Source organism: Helicoverpa zea, chromosome 2 (assembly GCF_022581195.2).
Source record: "Helicoverpa zea isolate HzStark_Cry1AcR chromosome 2, ilHelZeax1.1, whole genome shotgun sequence".
Lineage (NCBI taxonomy): Eukaryota > Metazoa > Arthropoda > Insecta > Lepidoptera > Noctuidae > Helicoverpa > Helicoverpa zea.
The window spans coordinates 222,408-242,771 of NC_061453.1; the positions used below are offsets into that span (position 1 = coordinate 222,408).

At 37.8% G+C, this 20,364-nt stretch overlaps 2 protein-coding genes across 3 annotated transcripts; one reads left to right on the top strand and one right to left on the bottom strand.

The window, feature by feature from the left end:
- Nucleotides 1-5,495: 5,495 nt before the first annotated feature.
- LOC124637223 (protein OPI10 homolog) lies at nucleotides 5,496-8,444 on the top strand. 2 transcript variants are annotated; one of them, XM_047173587.1, is made up of 4 exons: nucleotides 5,496-5,716; nucleotides 6,925-7,177; nucleotides 7,261-7,379; nucleotides 7,469-8,444. In XM_047173587.1, exons 1-4 carry the CDS (start codon nucleotides 5,678-5,680, stop codon nucleotides 7,667-7,669), a joined length of 612 nt encoding a protein of 203 aa, XP_047029543.1. In that variant the 5' UTR covers nucleotides 5,496-5,677; the 3' UTR covers nucleotides 7,670-8,444. The 2 variants fall into 2 exon arrangements, with proteins under 2 accessions (XP_047029543.1, XP_047029544.1); XM_047173588.1 differs by having other exon boundaries at nucleotides 7,270-7,379.
- A 1,626-nt stretch (nucleotides 8,445-10,070) lies between these two features.
- Nucleotides 10,071-15,070, bottom strand: LOC124637213. The gene is made up of 2 exons (XM_047173578.1): nucleotides 14,794-15,070; nucleotides 10,071-14,232 (listed from the first exon to the last, which is right to left on the bottom strand). Exons 1-2 carry the CDS (start codon nucleotides 14,806-14,808, stop codon nucleotides 11,761-11,763), a joined length of 2,487 nt encoding a protein of 828 aa, XP_047029534.1. The 5' UTR covers nucleotides 14,809-15,070; the 3' UTR covers nucleotides 10,071-11,760.
- Between the last annotated feature and the right edge of the window lie 5,294 nt (nucleotides 15,071-20,364).

Consider the following 20,364-nt stretch of genomic DNA (forward strand, 5'->3'; position numbering starts at 1 on the left):
CCGGATTCAGCTGAGTACCAGTGCTTTACAAGAAGCGACTGCCTATCTGACCTCCTCAACCCAGTTACCCGGACAACCTGATACCCCTTGGTTAGACTGGTGTCAGACTTACTGACTTCTGACTACCCGTAACGACTGCCAAGGATGTTCAATGACAGCCGGGACCTACAGTTTAACGTGCCATCCGAAACAGTCAATGGTGTCTAAGATATACTTAGAAAGTACATACAGACTTAAAAAAGTTGCATTGGTACTTGCCTGACCTGGGATCGAACCCGCGCCCTCATACTTGAGAGGTTGGTCCTTTACCCACTAGGCCCCCACGACGGGTCCGAAAATAATATTAAGAAAAAGACCTTTAATTTTCTTTTTTTTTTTCTTTTTTACAATGTGTAATTTTAGCAATAAACAAAAACAAATCAATTTTTTTACAAAAAAATATTATACCTATAGAACTCGTTAGACACAGAGTCTAACGAGTTTCTTTCGTCCATTGCTGATTCGGCCATTCAGAGAATGCGTTCCTGACACGTCGCGATTGAACTGACGACGTAACTTTGCAATGGCGTTGCAGTTACGATAAAAATATTTTTGCTGGTTGTTTACCGTTTTAACAATTGAGGAGCATTAAAACAACATTATTATATCAATAATCAATGAATGTAGTTACGTCGTCAGTTCAATCGCGACGTGTCAGGAACGCATTCTCTGAATGGCCGAACTATAATTAATGAAAATTCGCATTCGCATTATGAGCAGGTATGCAGAAAAAATATTGCACAATCTTACTTAATTCAGTGTGCAGATGTGCATTCTTTGTTTTAAAAAAATCAGCCAAAGCTGGTTAGCGCTCAATTTTTTCTCTTCGTCTGAAAGATTTAGGCTAAATTCTTTCAAATTGACCCACTCCACTCGTCAAATAATTTCGAGTCGTCTATATTAATGTTTCTTTCTTTCAGAAATAGAACAGTTTTTTCTACTTCAGGCCACGATGAATCTACTGAAATGTTTTCCAACATCATCCAATCGAAGTGGTTGAACTCGCGAGGGTGTGGCGATGGAGGGCGGTCCGTTGTTATTTTATCGTGTTACTCTTACACCGAATGAAGGTAGCGTTGTATTATAATGCCGATAAATACGTATATATAGTAAGGTGTTTTCTTATATGAAAAGTGTCCGGGTTTTCCCCGGACGCTTCTTGAAAACCCGCCCGGACGTCCCCCGGACGGGGTCAAAACAAGGACAAATCCGGGGAAACCCGGACGGATGGCAGCCGTAATTGTGAGTGATAAGTTCACTATTTCTGTCAGTTATAGACTATTTTTGCTTTCCGCTATGAACCGAAAAACTTAATGTTGACCTAACAAGTTTATTTGACAGCGACTTTAAAGCGTAAAACCTTTGTAACTTTTATAGCCGGTTTACACTCTCGCGCGAGTGGCGACGCGAGCTGCGAGGTGAGGCGCGAGGCGAGAGTGTAAACGCTTCCTCGTGCCTTGCCTCGCAGCTCGCCTCGCCACTCGCGGCGCTCGCCTCGGAGGCGGTTTTTTGGGCACGAGTCAAAGGGCATTGCAAACCGAACGCACGAGAGTGAAAACAGGCACTCGCTACCTCGCGAGCTGCGAGACGAGGTACGAGGCGAGGCGCGAGGTGAGGCGCGAGGCGAGAGTGTAAACTCGGTATTAAACGGCTCAATCGATTTTCATAAAACATGTCTAAAACATTTGCCCGTAAAACACCTGTATAATACAAAAAAATACTAAATTGAAATCGGTTCATTCGTTCAGGTGCTACGATCAAGTATGATCCAGTGGCGGGGTAGCATCGGATGGCACCCGGGGCGGACTACCTATTGAGCACCCCCCAAAAAAAATCGACACAGACATTTTGGTGATTTTGTTCTCTCTACAATCATTTGCAGTCGTAAATCATTTGCAGACAAAATGATTCATTATTAAATCACAGAAAAGGATAAAAACGTTTACGAGTTGTGATTGGATCTCAGTCGAATCGTGCCCCTGCGTCAAACCAAGACCATCAACAAAGGATTTGAATGTCGATACATTAGTTTACTAATTACTAGCGTATAGGTAGGGCGTTGAGCTACTACATACTTAACTAGCGTGTAGCTAGTGGGTGAATATTAAAGATTGATTAGTGTTTTTTTTTTTCATTAGGTATCTACCTAGCCTTTTCCCACCTATGTTGGGAGCGACTGGCTAGTGTCAATCGGACCCCCTCAGCCCAGTTACCCGGGAAACTACTTTTTTTTAATTGCATTTTATTGTAGATAGCTTCTGCCCGCGACTTCGTACGCGGATCCTGTCCCTTATGCCAGCGACTACGGGGTCAGCAAAATCAAAGATCTGAATAGTCGCAATAGGCGTGAACATAGGGATAAAAGTAGTGATTCTAATTAGTCCGCATTTAAGTTGTGTGTGGTAAAAATATTACGTAAAAAAACATTAAATAGATGACAAAGTCGTGGTGACTTAGTGGAATTCGTGGTGGTTTAGTGGGTAGAGAACCAATCTCTTAAGTATGAGCGTGCGTCTTTGATTCCAGGTCTGGCAAGTGCCTGCCAATGCAACTTTTCTAAGTTCGTATGTACTTTCTACGTATATTTTGGATACCAATGACCGTTATTTGGAGGGGATGTTAAACTGTAGGTTCCGACTGTCATTGAACATTCCATTCTTGGCAGTCGTTATGGGTAGTCAGAAGCCAGTAAGTCTTACCAAGGGGTGTTGGGTTGAGCGGGTAACCGGGTTGTGGAGGTCAGATAGGCAGTCGCTCCTTGTAAAACACTGGTACTCAGTTGCATCGTGACTGGAAGTCGACCCTAACATAATTGGGACAAAGGCTCTTGAGATAATAACGACAATAATAATGAGATATAGGCACCGCAGGACATCTGAGGCTGATGACGGGGAGTAGCGACCCCGCGGGGCTATATATATTGAGTTCTCCAGGGAGTGTATACTGTCCCCCATCTCCGGCCGGTCGGAGTGAACCACGACGGGGGTAGGTCTCACGCCTCTGGCTTGGCTTGGCCGTCCAGAGTGGAGCCGTCGCTAGAGCCGGATTAGTAGCCTTGCTCGGAGGGTAGGTGCCTCATGGTAAGCACAGGGAGCGCGTAATCTGCGTTTAAAGTCCGCCGAGGTATCCTCACCCTTCAGCCGCTCATGTCCCTGTTGCCCTCTTGTTGCTATTCAGTGACTGGTTCCCGGGGGCCCAGTAAGTGAGGTGGCGAGTCTCCACCTGCCGTTTTCACATGTACCTAATACATTGTCATCCACTAACATCCCGTCACAATAGCCCAAGTAGTTTTCCTCCATAGTTTAGCACAGAACCGGGGATTGTCTTTTTTTTTAACGACGTCCACCGGGGATTGTCCTTGGATTCATTTCTATAGTGTATAAAGGGATAATCGTCGGTTTTGTGTCACCATTTCATTAAAGTTGTCTCAAAAGGACTTCAGCGTGTTGGCTTCGGCCCCACGTTTGCCTCCCAAAAATTCGGAACTCTGTAGTCCCGAGGTCTGGAAGAGACATACAAAATAATAATGAGATATAACGCAACAAAGTTAGAGAGCGGGGGCTCGTGACGCCACGTCTAGGTATGTCAAATTTTTACTAAGCAGTGACTTAACACGAAATTCAAGCGTTGTTGTATCTTCGTTATTATTTGTTTGTGTGAGAGAGAAAAGAAAAATGCGTCAATAGAGAGTGCTTATCAGATTGAACCACTTTTGCTAAAACGTCATATCTTCATATGCTTCATACAGTCTAGCAGGGCTCCTGGAGTTCCACATCAGGTGTTTTACATCTTCAATTTTTATAAGTCAACAGAGAGTGCTTATCAGATTGAACAACTTTTGCTAAAACGTCATACCTCTATATGCTATAGTCTAGCTGGGCCCCTGGAGTTCCACATCAGATGTTTTAGATCTTCAATTTGTATAAGTCAATAGAAAGTGCTTATCAAATTGAACAACTTTTGCTAAAACGTCATACCTGTATAGGGTACAGAGAAGCTGGGCTCTTGGGGTCCACATCAGGTGTTCCAGATTTTAAAATTTATTATCTCAGCTGAAAATGCTCATCAAATGAAATAATTTTTGCCACGGCACCATATTTGTATCTCTTATAGTTTTATTGGTCTGTTGGAGTTCTGCATCAGTCTTCAAGTTTCGAAGATAAATTATAGTCTATATGTTGACCAGGCTTAATACTGATACAACAAAGAAAAAATCATTGAAATCCGTTCAGTAGTTCGGAAGATTAGCGTGTACAAACAAACAGACATACAGACAGAATTTTTTTTTTGGATTTGTGCTCCATTACTGTTTCTAAACCCCACCCAATTATTATTTTTTTAATATATTCAATGTACAGACACAGTTTTTTTACAGATTTATTATATGTATAGATCTATGGACCCCGACCCCTTAAGTTACTCTTATACTGTATCTACCTAAAAGCTTCGTAATTACGACAAAAAAAAACACTGCAAACTTCTGTTATCCACAGATTGTTTAAGACATTGACTGACATTTACGACTAGGGACACGGTATCGAAGCAAAAGTATCGATACCGTACTCATGAGTAGAATCGATAACAAAGTATCGTACTCATTAAAGTATCGAAATAAAAGTATCGATACTTCAAGGTATCGAGTACTTTTTAGATCAAAATTTGCTAGGTCAATATCAGTTAGTAAATAATGTCAGTTTTACTTCAGTTCAGCAGGACATAAAAAACAAATGGTATTGGTACCTACACAAATTTAATAGAATAATAGAAAAATGGAAAATAGAATGAATGAAACAAATCGAAAATGTAGCAAAAGGAAACAATATTAAGTTGAGGTATACTAAAAACTAGCAGTGTCCCACGGTTTCACCCGCGTAGTAGATTAAAGTTCCCATTCCTCCTCCGTAGAGTCACTTAAAAATAGAAGTTTGTTGAGCCTTTTTGGAGATAAGCGGTTTCGAATTTTTGTGATGGTACTTCCTGCTTTAGAAAATAATCGTTCTGAAGGTACTGACGTCGCAGTGATTGATATATATTCATTCTCGTGCCAATTAATATAATTTTGGGAAAACTACTTTCATATCTTCCCATTGTTTTAAGGGATCTACTGAAAGTGGCGAAACCTGTGCCGATAAGTAGTAGCTTAATTCATCCTTCATTTCAGGCTGTGATGAAGAACTTGCTTTATTATTCTGTTTTTTAGTGTGTGCCAACTTCTTATGGTGGCTCCAGAAATCAAATGTCGTTTCTTTTTTTAAGACAGAGTGTCTTAAAACATTTCAACGAGTGAGCTAGAAAGCGCTGTTAAATTAAATTCTTCATTCGATACGATACCTGGGAAAAAGTACTTATTGAGTAAAAGTATCGACTGCAAAGTATCGAGTACAAAAGTATCGGTATCGAACTGGAATGTACTCGATACCACAAAGCATCGATACTTTTTTCGTGTCCCTATTTACGACATTTAATTTAATAACACCGCGCTATAGCTACATACAACAAGGTGTAGAATCTAGAAAGAAATATCAGCAGGCAAACTGGGGAAAAATGTTTCTAGAATAAAGTGGAATTCAGGCTGTTTAGGTTATTGTGTGTAAAAGGACTATTTATTAGTTGGATTATTACAATTAAACAGATTAAAATGTCTAATGTGTTTGGTTTAATTGTATCGGGTCGTCTCGTAAGTAAAACCAAAATTCTAAATTAAGTTTTCATGTGAAGCCTGTAATGATTACACTAGTTTACAGTACATTTGTTGCCGGGATTTTTTAAGCTGTTGTTGACTACTCATATTTAACCATATTTAAAACTATTAGTAGTTTTTTTTTATCAGCTCTAGTTTTTGAGATTCAGGTAAGTGCGGTTTATAGAGAAAAAACGTGTATTTACCTTAAAGAATATTTGTTTAAAAATTATATTAATTGTTGAGTTCCAAAAAACTTGGCTTTAAAGCTCTTCTCTTATGTGTAGACTTTGGGAAATGGCGTATCAGAGACCAGCAATAGTCAGACATCATATTTACATCCCAGAAACCCTGATAACGTTCTTCCATGACACGTTAATCTTGATGCATACGTTCTCCCCTGCTCTTCGCTCATATCTCCTAAATTTTCCGGAAATCTGTCCAGATGACTGAAGAGGAAGTGAGTTTATGCTCAAATCGCATCCCATATCTCTTAATTGTAAGAGCAGGTCTTCGACAAGTTCAACATAATTTTCATTATAATTTTTCAAAATTCAATATAATTTTTATTCTCTGAAAGGTCAGGTGAATGCTGCACTGGACGCTGAACACATGTACTACTTCGGTTTTGCCATTTAGCTCGATTTTTGGTGGTTAAGCTGTTTATGTTCACGCTACAAAAGTAAGAGTCGTCGAGATGATTTTCCGATTCTTTCCAAATAGTTGGTGTTTTAAGTTGAAAAGTACTTTTTTTACCACTTTTCCATAATCTTAGGTATTCAACGCACGATTTACAAACACAATCAGGAGCCCAAGATTTGTCATTTTTATCTAACAACATTCCAAAATATAAAAAAATAAGTATTTTTAAGCGTTTCTGATGACATTTCTACACTTCTCAAACACATATTCTCCACATAAGTAATAAACATGGTTTGGATTGTTCAAACAACGCCTCCTTGAACTACTCGTGTTGTAAAAACTTCACATATTTGTATAATTACAATAAAATACGTACTTCAGCGACTGAAAAAGGTTCAGAAAAGAGAAAGTCAATAACACGTAAAGTCGAGCTACAAAAAAAAATTTGCGGGTGTAATTAATAAAAACTAAACATAAGTGAATGTTACCAGCCATTAAATCCACGGCAACAGGCAAAAAGTTTGATTTTGTAAACTAGTGTTATTTTTTGTTTGTGTTTATAGGTGCAGACAGACTTTGCAACGTTGTCAGATACTCAGTTCCTCATTACCATCACTGAGGCGGACAATATAAACCATGCGGTGGTGTTCTTAACGGGAGTCGCGCCGCTGCCGGTCGGCACGGTGGGCATGGTGTACTGGAGCTGGCCGGATCCCGCGGCTCCTCCCAACTGGCAGCTTCTCGGTCATATATCTAATACGAAACCTTCTGCCATTTTCAAAATAGGAACTTTAAAGAAGCTACATGAACTATCTAGTAAGATTCTTTGATTAATACTGTAATCAATTTCAATAATAATGTTTGTTACAAACCGGTGCTTTACCCACTTTTATCCTTATGGTTTACAGGTGACAATAAATTCATAAGTGCTTTTGGGCAACAGCAGATTTGTCATAATGCACAGATTGGTATATCTATTGAGCCTGAATCTAATGTTCAACTGGTGGCTTCTTCCATTGTAAGTATCCTATAAGTTGTACAATAGCATGAATGTCAAGTCAATAAGCACATTGTTACAAACGTTAAATACATAAACCAATGTTTCAGGCCCAGCAACAGAATAATTACATAACGTTTGCCCAGAAGATGTTAGAGAATCTAGTGAACTTTGTGGCGTCATTCTCTGTGACACAGGAGCAGATGACAGCCACACCAGGAGTGTCGTACATACCACTCAACACTCTGCACACGTGGTACCAGAACTTTGAGCGGAGACTACAACAAAACCCCAACTTCTGGAAAAACTAGTACTAATGTCTGCTAACCAGGGGGCTTAGTGCCAACATGCATGTTAAATGTTGACTTAATTGTGTAGTATTTACTTTTAGTAATGTTAATTTAATTCATCATCCTCCGAGCCTTTTTCCCAACTTTGTTGGGGTTGATTTCCAGTCTAACCGGATTCAGCTGAGTACCAATGCTTTACAATGTTTATTTAATTGAAGCTGCCATTCGTGTATGCTTGTCTTGTCAGTGCTGCCAAAACTGCTTTGAAAGGAAATATTCGAATCATGTGAGCTAACATCCGTCTCTTAAATTAAGCCAAGTCGTTATCATAATTTTGAGAACATTTCTCTTGTAAAACGCACACTAGGCCCTAAGGAATTCAATGCAATGTCTAGAATTATGTTCAGGTTTTTAACTGAATGTAAACAATTTGAACCATCTTCAATTTCTGTGTGACTTTAGTACACCAGTCAGTGTAGTGATGACTGGTAACATATTATTATAACCATATTAAAATATGGAATTTTAGGTTATGTATAATTTGTAATTCATAGGTGATGTGAAAAATACAAGTAATGCCCCACATTGGACTTAAAAGTAAGCTTCGAATAAAACTGCACTTCATTTAAAATAGTTACTAAGAGCAATACTATGTATGTCTATTCTTCCACACCACAGGTGAAGAACAAGGCACTTTTTTTGTGGTGTTTCAGGAGGCCTATTTCAACCATATTTGGCCTTATACAATGAATGCAACAGTTTCATTATTACCTATAATACACTTTCTTAGGGAATAGCTCGTAGTTTTATGAAATGCATCATACAAACCACTGCTGCCTTTAACTACTACATATTTTACAAATGAAATAAAGGACAATGCTATTCTTTGTATGGAAGTTGGGCTCAAGTGTTGCCCACAGTAACTGCATAGTGTATTATGTCCCATAGGCTTATATTAGGTCCCAGACCAAAGCATTTCGAAATCTATCCCAGGAGTCCTGAGAAAAACTGGTTTGACTCTTATTCAATATTACATAAAAATAAGCTTACGCTTTAGCTTAACTCTTAACTATTCCACTTTTATTACCTTAATTGAAATGAATTGTATTCATTGACAAATACGAGGTATTGTACACGACAACTTTTTTTTAACCGACTTCCAAAAATGGAAGAGGTTCTTAATTCCTTTGTACTCTTTTTACGTTTGTACGTGCATAACTCCGTCGTTTACCAATCGATTTCAACAATTATTTTATTGTTTGAAAGGGCTTACTTCCTCAATGGTTCATTTGTCATCCGGCCCAGGGTCTGGTGATGGAATCTCTAAAAAAATCGGGAGCGACTCTCGAAAAATTGTAGACACATATCGAGTAAAACCTTGTCATTCGGGTATATGTGTCAGACAAAACAAAACTGTAAAGGTTAAGATCTCACCTGACAATGGAGACGACAGAGAGACGAGGGAACTCCTCAACGGTATCTACTAACTACCTCATGTTCGAGCTTATTTTATTCGTCTTGATAAGATTTTTCTAGAAGACAGCTTATTGCGCAGGCGCCTTGTAGATTTAAACCGTAAATTCAAAAATATTGCGGTAATTGCCTTTTTTTCAGAAAATCATTGTCAGTTCTTATTAGAATCCAACGCTTTTAGAATTTATTTGAAAATCACAGTAAAAAAAACCCATTCCAACATTTTCCAGTACTGGATCCTGACAGCGAGATCCTGAGCATTGAGATTGTCAATATACATATGAGTAAGACTTATTTGGCAGAAAAGTCTTATCAGATTAATTTCTCGGGACCCCTGGGACCGATTTCAAAAATATTTTGATTTCATGTTTAGAGTGAAGTAAAGAATCTATTTCAATCACTCCCACTACTGGGCAAATGGCACAGGCTTTGTGAAGCGACTGTTCATGTGGAATATAAGAACTGGTTTTTCACCCGGACCCCAGGGACCGATTTCAAAAATATTTTAATTTCATGTTAAAAGTGAAGTAAAGAATTTACTTTAACCACTCCCACTACTGGGCAAATGCCAAAGACTTTGTTAAGTGACTATCTAAGGAGAACATTTGAACCGGTTTTTCTCGGGACCCCTGGGACCGATTATAAAAATATTTTAATTTCGTGTTAAGAGTGAAGTAAAGAACCTATTCCAACCACTCCTACTAGTGGGCAAATGGCTCAGGCCTCGTAAAGTGACTCTTCATGGAGAATATTTGAACCGGTTTTCCTCGGGACCCCAGGGAGCGATTTCAAAAATATTTGCATTACGTGTTCAGAGTGCACTAAGGAACCCCCTGGAACTACTCCCACTGCTGGGCAAACTATGAGCCCAGACCCTGGCATTGTCCTTTATAATAACATGATGTGACAGGTTATTGACTGCTTTTTTAAATTCACTATTGCGCACCAATAGGTACCGTGAAATACGCCAACATTGCCCACATTTTTTGAATAAAACAAGATACTTCAAGATTTTTGTATGTAACCTGGGATATATATTTTATCTGTGGCAACACTAAGATTAAACGCATGCATTGGTTAGCCAATATTTAAATTTTGACATCGCGTTCTTGATCATATAAACAAATTTTAAGGCGGGCAAAGTTATCTGGACTTTTAGCCAACTTTACCCACCATGATTTTAGTGGAATTATAACCCTTATTTCAATGCCATAAAAACTAGCTAAAGCTTTCTGGCAATGTAAGCGATAGCTAAATAAAGTTATGCCATATCATGAATATTTTCCTATTAAAATGGATGGGCAATCTTACCCTGATATTTTTTCCCTTCTCCATACAAACGCTCTATAGCGATTTAAAAGTGCCAGGGTTGTCTCATTGGATAAATTTCTACAAAGTCAGGGAATAAAACATTTTAGGTACAAAGTGGTTTATTAAGTCAAATCAATCGTAAGTACTCGTAATTGTGTTTGAGATTTTTAAATCAACTAAAGAAATCTGATAACTAAACAAAACAAAATTAAATACCTATTCGTAAGTAACTAAAAAAAAAAACATAAAAATAATTAGTCTTTAACCTCACAAGCTCAAAGTCTCTATCAAGAAATCTATTTCACAAAAAGTATATCTACCTATTGCAGATAGTTACACTTTTCATGAAATAGATCGCACGGAAATGAACCAAATAAAAAATATCAAATGTAAAAAAATAATGAAAAATGAAGGCATTATTTTGCCGTGGCGTCAATACCGTCAAACTTCGAGCGAGAAGAGGATAGCGATATCTCCTCGAATTTTGGACGCTAATATCTCTGGCATTATGAGAAGATTTTATTTAATTTTTCTAGAATTCTTAAAATTGTTTTTAACGCTTCTTTACATAAACATCAAAATTATACTTTAAAAAAATTGTCAACACTCCTATTAACATTTTTATTATTAATTATAAAATGTAAACCTAATAATGTTTCAACTAGATAATTATCTTTCCCCGAATATAACGCGAGGAATGGTATAAATTCTCACTTTTTCAATCTACATACTAAAATATTCTTTGGAGAACACAGTCTTTAACAAATCACTTCAGTAATTTAACTTATTTTTTTAGCAACTAATCAATGCACTGAGTTGCATACCGTGTTTTAATAGTTGTTTTCTATATATTATTATGTTTGTGTAGATATAGTTTATTCATTACACATGTATAGATTTTATTAGTTTAAAAAAATACAGTTATCTTACAGTGGCCAACAAATCGCACTATAAAGACAAAATAATCTTCGACTTCGTAGAACAAACTTCTTGTCATATTAATAAAAAAATTAATCAACTGGACTACTTGCTTTGTATTTTTTCGCTGCGGGAAAACAACCATTAAAATTTCACGGTATATTTATTATCATTTTACCTACTAGTATCAATCATTATAATCTATGTATTATTTATTTATCTATATATATGATTGAATAAGATTGGAAACTGTCAAACAATCAACAAAACAATATTTCAAAACAGTATTTCACTCAGTTGCAATTAAAGTTTACGGGATTATAATTAACATTTTTACCAACTTATGAAATTATTTTCGAAAAATGGAATTCTAAGAAACAATAATTCAGAAAAGTTCGGCAAGTAAATTTTCATTGAATGTTAAAATTACTGAAATCTACATGAAATATAATCTGACCGCGTCGAGTAATTGTTGGCTCGGGTAAAACTGTTACAATATCTTCTAAATGTTCAATGGTGCAAATGTCGTCAACTGTTGGATAAGAAAAAGTCGTTCCTGTATCACATTTAGATTCTTTAACCTTGCGTAAAAACTTTACCACAGGATTTACACCATTAATCGATAAAACCTTACCTACAAAATGTTTCAAACTCTTTTTTGTAGCAAACTTAGCAATAATCCAATCATTTTCTTTAATTTTTTCTTGATTTTCAGAAAAATATTCAATGTCATGTAATCCAAAGGAAGTCGTTTGTGGGGGCTCAAAATTTTCTTTATCCTCTTGTTGGAGGAATTCAGCTATGTAAAAATCATTTATTGTCTCGTATTCTTCATCGGTATCAACTGTTAAAAATTCTTTCGATGTAGAACTTGACTCAGTATCAGAATATTGTTTATGTTTTCTTTTTATTGAAGAACATCTTCGGACTGAATTTATCCCCTTTCGATTTTTTCTTACTGCATGGTTACTATTACTTTTCTTATTGTTTCTATCTTTTATCTTCTCTATTTTTTTCTTTAATTTATTTTTCTTCCCGTCTTGTAGGCATATCGGCAAGTCTGTTTTAAACGCAGCTACAAACGGCATATTCTCTGCCATAGTGGTAGCATTTTTTAACAAACAAACATCATTTGCTGGTGTTGGAGATTTTATGCGAATATTCGAAAGAATTGTTATTTTACTTTTCTTAGCAGGACATGTGTTTGTGGTATCATTTGAAGCTTTAAAAAGGTCAGAGGACGATGTTGTCATTTCAATACGCAATGATTGGCTTAAATAAGAATTTATTACATCAATACATTGTTTGCTAAGACTTTCAGGAATATTTGTATCCTGCCACTGGGGGATACTGATAGTATTTTCCAAGTCTTGAGCATAATTATCATTAATTTCTGAACAAAGATCAACAATTCCTGGTACATAAAAGCCAGTTTTTTCGTCTAAATAGGAAGATTCATCGTTTGTTTTTTGAACACTAGAAACTTTAACGGATTGCCTTTTTACTTTCTTATTGCAGGTACCAACATTTATATCAGAAATGCTTACCGATTTGCCTGGCTCACAATTGACTTTTTTACTCCTCTGTACTTGCATAGGCTTTTGCGCCCTGGTCTCTGTTAAATAATCCACTAGTACTTGATCGATTCCATATGATATTATTTCCTCTTGCATTTCTGGGATCTTTTTCAGAACTTCTTGCGGATTCAATGGAAATATTCCTGATGCCCTAAAGCCACTTATTATGTTCCTTTTTTCATTTATCTTAATTACTTCGATTAATTCATTGAGCAATTTCGGGAAATGTTTTTTATTTAACGTAGTTTGGGTCGGATTTTTGAGCTTGTACTGGTACAAAATTTTACGCCAGCACTTTTTTAAAGGCGCAAAAAAAGCAACGTCTAGTGGTTGTGTAAGATGTGTTGACCTCGGAGGGATGAATACAAACTTAATATTATGTTGCGCGCACAACTCTACTACTTTGACACTCAAATGGCTAGATAGGTTGTCGCAAATGACAACTTTTGCCCCCTCAGTTTCTTTTGCCCACGAAATAATTATTGTTTCAAAGTAATCCTCAAACATGGCGCTGTCAAACCAGCCTGACTTAGTACAATTATATCTGGTTTCTGGCGGTCCTCCATTAATCCATTCAGAGTATAAATTTGTTGCTTTATAAACCACATATAAAGGGAGGCACCTACCAGCAGCGGTAGCTGTAAACATCAGAGATATGTTTCCTTTAGTGGAATTCACTATTCTTTCAGGGTATTTCACCCCTCTTCTAAAAATGCTCTTAGAAGAGCCTGGGTCGTCGGAAAGGTTAGTTTCGTCGAAATTGACAATGTTTTCAGCTGGTACATCTTTCAATGTTGTACTTAAATTCTTGAAATAATTAAGTATTTCTTGAGATCCCTTTTCAGCTCTCGCCTTTGAAATATTTTGGGTAGTTCTCAAAGTCAATTCATTAGCATGTCTTACCAAAAAGCTCTGTACCCATGCATCACCAGGAATTTTATTCTTAAAAATATGATCCCTTGAGTTTTTCTTCACATATTCATGAATCAATAGCTTCAGATCTAATTTTGTTAGCGGGGAGCCAAAGGTGCTAGAAGCTTGTAAAACCTTAACTATTTGATCTTCTTCTTTGGTTGTTAAAGCAGTAGGGCGACCAACGGGTTTCAAATGTACTTGTTTTATTTTATTAACTATAGTACGCCTTGGGATTCCAAATTGTCTTTCAGCATCTCTTGATGAAATTTGACCTGACTGAACAGCTTCACACGCAAGCATCAACATTTCGTAAGAATAATTTTTGTACATTCGTGATCCCAGTTCTCGTCTTGACTTTCTTTGTCTAATGCGTGATTTATGTGTGTTTTTCTGAAATACAAAAATGCAAATGCGTATACGGATAGTTTATGTTCAAAAAGGTTAAGAAGAGAAGACGGAAGAGGAGAAGGAAGAGGAGAGAGAGGAGAGAAGAGACGGGAAAAGAGAAAAGAAAAGATAATTTTTTACATTAAAAAGCATTTTGACTTTGACGAATATGAAAAAACCGATAACAAGCTCTGCCCCAGACATTACATAGAGTGAGTTATGGTCAAACAAAAAACCTATATAAATGAGCGTCTAATGCTCAGACTCGAAGCTGCGCCATTTTTATTGTTGCGGTTTAAGACGCGCTCCATCTAGAAATTATAAAATCAAAGATATGAACCCTAAAACATACACCCATTTTTTGATAGTCGTGTAAAAATAAAATAAGAAGTGTCAACCCTAGGTGTTTCGTTAAAGCGGGCAATGTTGACAATGATACGGCTGAACATTACTGGGTAACATTGCCCGTTATCATAACTTTTTATTTACATGAATTACAGCAACGAAACTATCATCAAAAGACTCAGGACATTATTTTACACATAAACAATAGATTAAACTTACCGGTGTATTCGCCATAATGCACAAATTAACTTCCAAATATTCACAGAAATTGCCCACAAAAATACACTCCGTGTTCGACAAGTTTCGACTGGTAACTGAGTGAAGTTACGAGCGAACGTTATATTCTGTGTTGCCAAATGCATATTCGATTTTCTACCAATATTACTAAAGTGGTCGTAAGTTTGGTAGTTTTTGTGAAATTAGTAGATTTTCATAGAAATTATGTTTGGGGCAAAGATTTACCTGGTGGCAAAGTTGGAGCATTTCACGGTACCGTAGCAAAGTCGAGTTTGTCGTAATGGTAACCTTATTGAGTGAACGAAAATATTTTATCGACGAAAGACTGCTTGCAAATAACAATTTTATAATAAAGTTTTATGAAATCAAGAGTATTTTTGCTAGTTTACGATAAAGCAAATGTAAAACCCCTCCATAGTGTTTACATACGATTCACATCCGACTGAGATTCAATTACGATTGAAGCGTGTGGCATTCCGCTATTTTTTTCCTTTAATAGTTATTACGCAACACGTAACTTTTCATCCCACCTCATCGAGGAAATTTCTAAATGCAATAAAATTAAATTATAAATTTAAAAAACCCCCGACCCAAAAAAAGTACGCAATTAAACCCTATAAAAAGCAAAAAATAACTTTAAACACTACGTAAGTACCAACTAAAGCATGTCAGACTAAACAAAATTTTGTCGTGTCGAGGGACCGCTCTTATTTATTAGCCTAACGTTAGAAGTAATTATATACTACTTATAACTTTGTATATAATTTTGTTTAGATACGTGTTTTTTTATACGAGTGTTGTAATTAGGTAGGTATCATTTGATTTATGTAAGTATTTTTAAAGGTAAAAAGCGGTCCCCCGACACGTCAAAATTTTGTTTAGTCTGACATGCTTTAGTTGGTACTTACGTAGTGTTTAAAGTTATTTTTTGCTTTATATAGGGTTTAATTGCGTACTTTTTTTGGGTCGGGGGTTTTTTAAATTTATAATTTAATTTTATTTCATGCTTTTTGAAGGAGCTCCTTAATTTTTCCTTCCTTCATTTAATTTCTTTTATTTTAAGATGGGGTCGCTATATGCGATCACGGCCAAAGGAAGCTGTTTAACAATCCTCATGACAAACTGGCTCTGAAAGAATTGCACAGATTAAGAATCAATAAAGATTCACTTTTGGTCATTTTAGATTTTCAGCAAAAATATAAATCGGTTTATCCGTTTCATTCCGGCATTCCAGGGTTTCATCCGTCACATCCCATTTCCAGCATCAGGTTCTCGTCAATTAGAATCATGAAGAGAACTAGTCAAGACAAATTCAACGAGCCCAAACTCGATGCGTTTACTAAAAGGCAGTTCAGGGTTACGTCTCCTATCTTCGTGCCCTAACAGCAGACCAGCTCAGTGGTTCCAGAAGATATTAGTGTTTCAAATTTCAGATCCCACATATGCTTGTAAGTAAACTGAGCGTGTAACATTCCTATCACACCTATCAAACGAGCTGATGACCTTGAAGACCTGAACCGATTTCCACCAAACATAGCTAAGAACACTCCCGAATGCCATTCCTTTCAAACAAAAAAAACCGCATTACAATCGGATCATTCGTTTGGGAGCTACAATGCCACATACACACACACACACACACACAGACACGTCAAACTTATAACACCCCGTCGTTTTTGCGTCGGGGGTTAAAAAACAAAATGGCGCGCACGAATGAGTATCAAATTAAAAAGAAGTAAGTACCTACTTATTAAAGTTCATTCATTTGAAAACCCAGTTTAAAAATGAAACGAGGTTAAAAATCTGTGTAAAAATAATCATAAAAATTACTTAATTAATTGAATAATTATTTTAATTGTTTATAATATGTATTGTTTGAAAAGTCTTATCAAGATTGTCACAAATGGAGTATTGTACACGATGTTCTAAATTCAAATCACTTTGCCGCTCTAGAGGTTAAAAACGGCTTTTGCGCTCAGATATCAAAGGGTAAAATACTCTTTCCGAGATGGTGGGATGAAAATAAACGTTTTTATCAGATTCTATGATTCAAGTTTCTATCCGTTTCTATGATTCAAGTTTTATCCGTTTCTATGATTCAATAATGAATCACTGTAAATTATTTACGATTGCAATATCATTATCTTATATCAGTAGAAGAATGACCGCTAAGGTTAAAACTGCTATTGCGATTCAATTTCTATTTAATTTTTTACCCACGACGGAATGGAGCGGAGAGGAGAGGAGAGAATATGCGTTTAGGGTGTAGGGCATGCAATACCGGTTAACCGGTTTCGTTTTTACCGGTAAATCGCCCATTTTTGCGAGTTTTAAATTACCGGTAAAAATAATATGAAACCGGTAATTTACCGGTTTTTACGTTTTTCTGATAAAATATAGCAATTGTTCATTTAACGTCAAATCTTTGTTATGTAGCCCGAATATAATGTAATGTTGCATACATTACGTATTGTAAGAGTGCTAAAGTTGCTGTTTTTTAGAAAAGTAAACTTGTGTGTCCTTAACTATCTCTAGGTAAGATACAAATCTTTTTTCTCATCTTAATTTATAAAATCTAAACAAATTGTATTCATTCGGTTATTCTGTTTTTCCTCATAGCTGTCAGCTCATACTAGGTACACATGTAGCTAATGCTTATTTTACCTACTCTATGACCTTACTGAGCAAGGGCTTTTACTTCACCACCATGCGGACAGCTCTGAGGACACGGTGGAGCACACAGTCCAGGTGTGCACTGCCTGGGAAGGGTACCGCCGTGTTGTCGTCGAGGCAATAGGCAGTGGCGACCTTTCGCGTCCTTCCCTGATTCAAGCCATGGTCCGGAGCTAGAGGGAATGGGAAGCCGTCGCCCCTTCTGCGAAGCAGTCATGCTCGAGAAGGAGACGGCGGAGCGACTGCGAGTAGCACCTCTCATCCCAGCCTCTGTAGTGGACCAGGAAGACACCATGGGCGCCAAGGGTCGAGAGACGACTCCCGGCCACCGTAGGCGTCGGTCTGTGGGCGGTGAGTTCGGGTGGCTCATCGTTCCACCGTCTGCATAGACAACAGACCCGTGTCAGCGGCGCACGTTGTTCCACGGGCTTCTCAGGGAGATGTCAGCAAACCCAGTGGGGCCCAGCAGGGCCAAGGCCTGCCGGGGCCGCGGGATTGTTCGAAAGAGTTGCCGCTACCCTGGTCCATAAAACGCCTACTAAAAAACATGGGTTTTAGATAGAAAGAGTCTGTCATTTGATGATTTACCATAAAAAAGGGCTTTCCCTTCAATGAAAAATATATATTTTACGGTAATTCTTAGCGTTTATCCCGTCTTGTGACGGGGTCGGCTTTCCGTATCTTCCTTCTTCCACTTCGCTCTATCCTCCTGAATAGACATCTTCCTCTTCGAGTTCGCAGATTTTCATGTTACGACACTCAACCACCACGGTTTCGGCCTGCCTTTGCCCCTTTGACCGGGTATATTGAGATTGAGTATCACATTCACACTGCCGATGTCCTCAGGTGTCACTCCTTTTTACATGTCCGTACCATCGCAGCCGTTTCTCTTGCATTTTATCGGCGACATCGCGTACGGATGGTACTGACATGTTTTTTGTTACGGCCCACGACACAAAAAACGTTTACCACCTTATACTTTGCATATTTATTTAGTTTTTGCTTTAAGACTACCCAATCTTATTGTTATAATATCACATTTCAAAAAAATTACAAAAATTACCGTTTTACCGGTTTACCGGTAAAAATATTTTTATTACCGAATTTTTACCGGTAATTTTTGTTTTACCGAAATTGCATGCCCTATTAGGGTGAGAGATGTGAGTTTGTGTGTTTGTGACATTATTAACTTATTAGAATCAGGCTCCTGAGGCTGTCTCTAAGTGTGCCTTCACATTACGTCGCAAGTAGTGCGGCAGCAGCGCGGCTATAGCAGCGCGACAGACTCGCTGTTCACAGGCGGCTAAATTCCATACTAAACAGAGCAGCGCGACAGCCGCGCGACACGTGATTGTCCATACAGGGGCCCGATTCTCCTAATTTTACTTAAGCAACATACGATTCACATTCGACTGCGATCCAATCCCGACTCGATTACGATTGAAGCGTATGTGGCATTCCGCTATTTTTTCTTTGAAATAAACGATTTATCCTTCTATGTTATTCAATAATGGATCATTTTGTCTGCAAATGATTTACGATTGCAATATGATTGTAGAGCAAACTACCGTATTGACCAAAATCACCAAAATAGCAGACCAATCGCAAAGCAATCGAATGTCGTTGGAATACGATTGGTCTTATATTAGTAGCAGAATGCCCGATATGGTTAAAACTGCTATTGCGATTCGATGCGAAAAACCAGCATTCATGGACACTGTGAACGAACGAAACTTTTTTTTCCCGATCGTCAACAGTGTTGACGACAGGAACGAAATGTGTTACCCAACGGGAATTACCCGAAATAATAAGTAGCGTTCGTCAACCCTGTGAACGAACGAAACTTTTTTTTCCCGATGGTCAACAGTGTTCACGAAAGGGTGTTACCGAACGGGAATAACCCGTTTTCACAATGAGCGAATTTAACACGGAACAATTTATACCTAATTCAAAATCAAACACGCCCAGCTTTGTGGGATTCGAGGACGGATGATTACAGCAACAGGACCGTAAAAAAGAAAATCTGGAATGAATTATGTGAAATGTTTACATTATTTGAATTGAATTTGAATTATTTGAATACCGTTACATAATCACTATTCACACATTGATATATGTTACCGAAAATGTATGAAGTCTAGGAATTGTATACAGCTCCTAGGAAATTAATACAATTCCGAAGCTACGTAGGAAATGTATAAAATATTTTTTCAATAATTATTTTATACATACATTTCCTAGGCATTGTATAAATTCCAATATCGTTTTAGGAAATGTATAAGAACAATGGTTTGTCCGGTTCCTTCTATCTGGCAGAATTGGCGTACTATGAAGATGGTAGAATTTCATTTGGATTAATTTTATTTAGCATATTGCCATTTATAACCTTCAATGAAAAAACGTTGTATTAAAAATTTAAGTTAATGACGAAAACGAATCGCTGCAAAATCGACTCCACCTTGCCCTACCCCTTTTTTTTTTAACGACGTCAAAAACCATCAAATGACCCTTCCCGCTGTGGGTTAGCAGCGGTGAGGGAGTGTCAGACTCTTACTGACTAATAACCGTCGTGATCCGTCGTAGGCCTTTTTATGTGCCAGGGCCACGGTAGGTATCTCCTTCGAACAACCCGCAGCCCCGGCAGGCCTTGGCCCTATTGGGCCCCGCTGGGGTTGCTGACATCTCTTTGAGGAGCGCGTGGAACAACGCGCGCCGCCGACACGGGTCTGTTGTCTAAAAATAGACATGAGCGATGAGCCACCCGAACTCACCGCCCACAGACCCACGCTCACGGGATGAGAGTTGCGAACTCTCTGGCGTTCCGCCTCCTTCTCGAGCATGACCGCTTCGCAGAAGGAAGCGACGGCATCCCATTCCCTC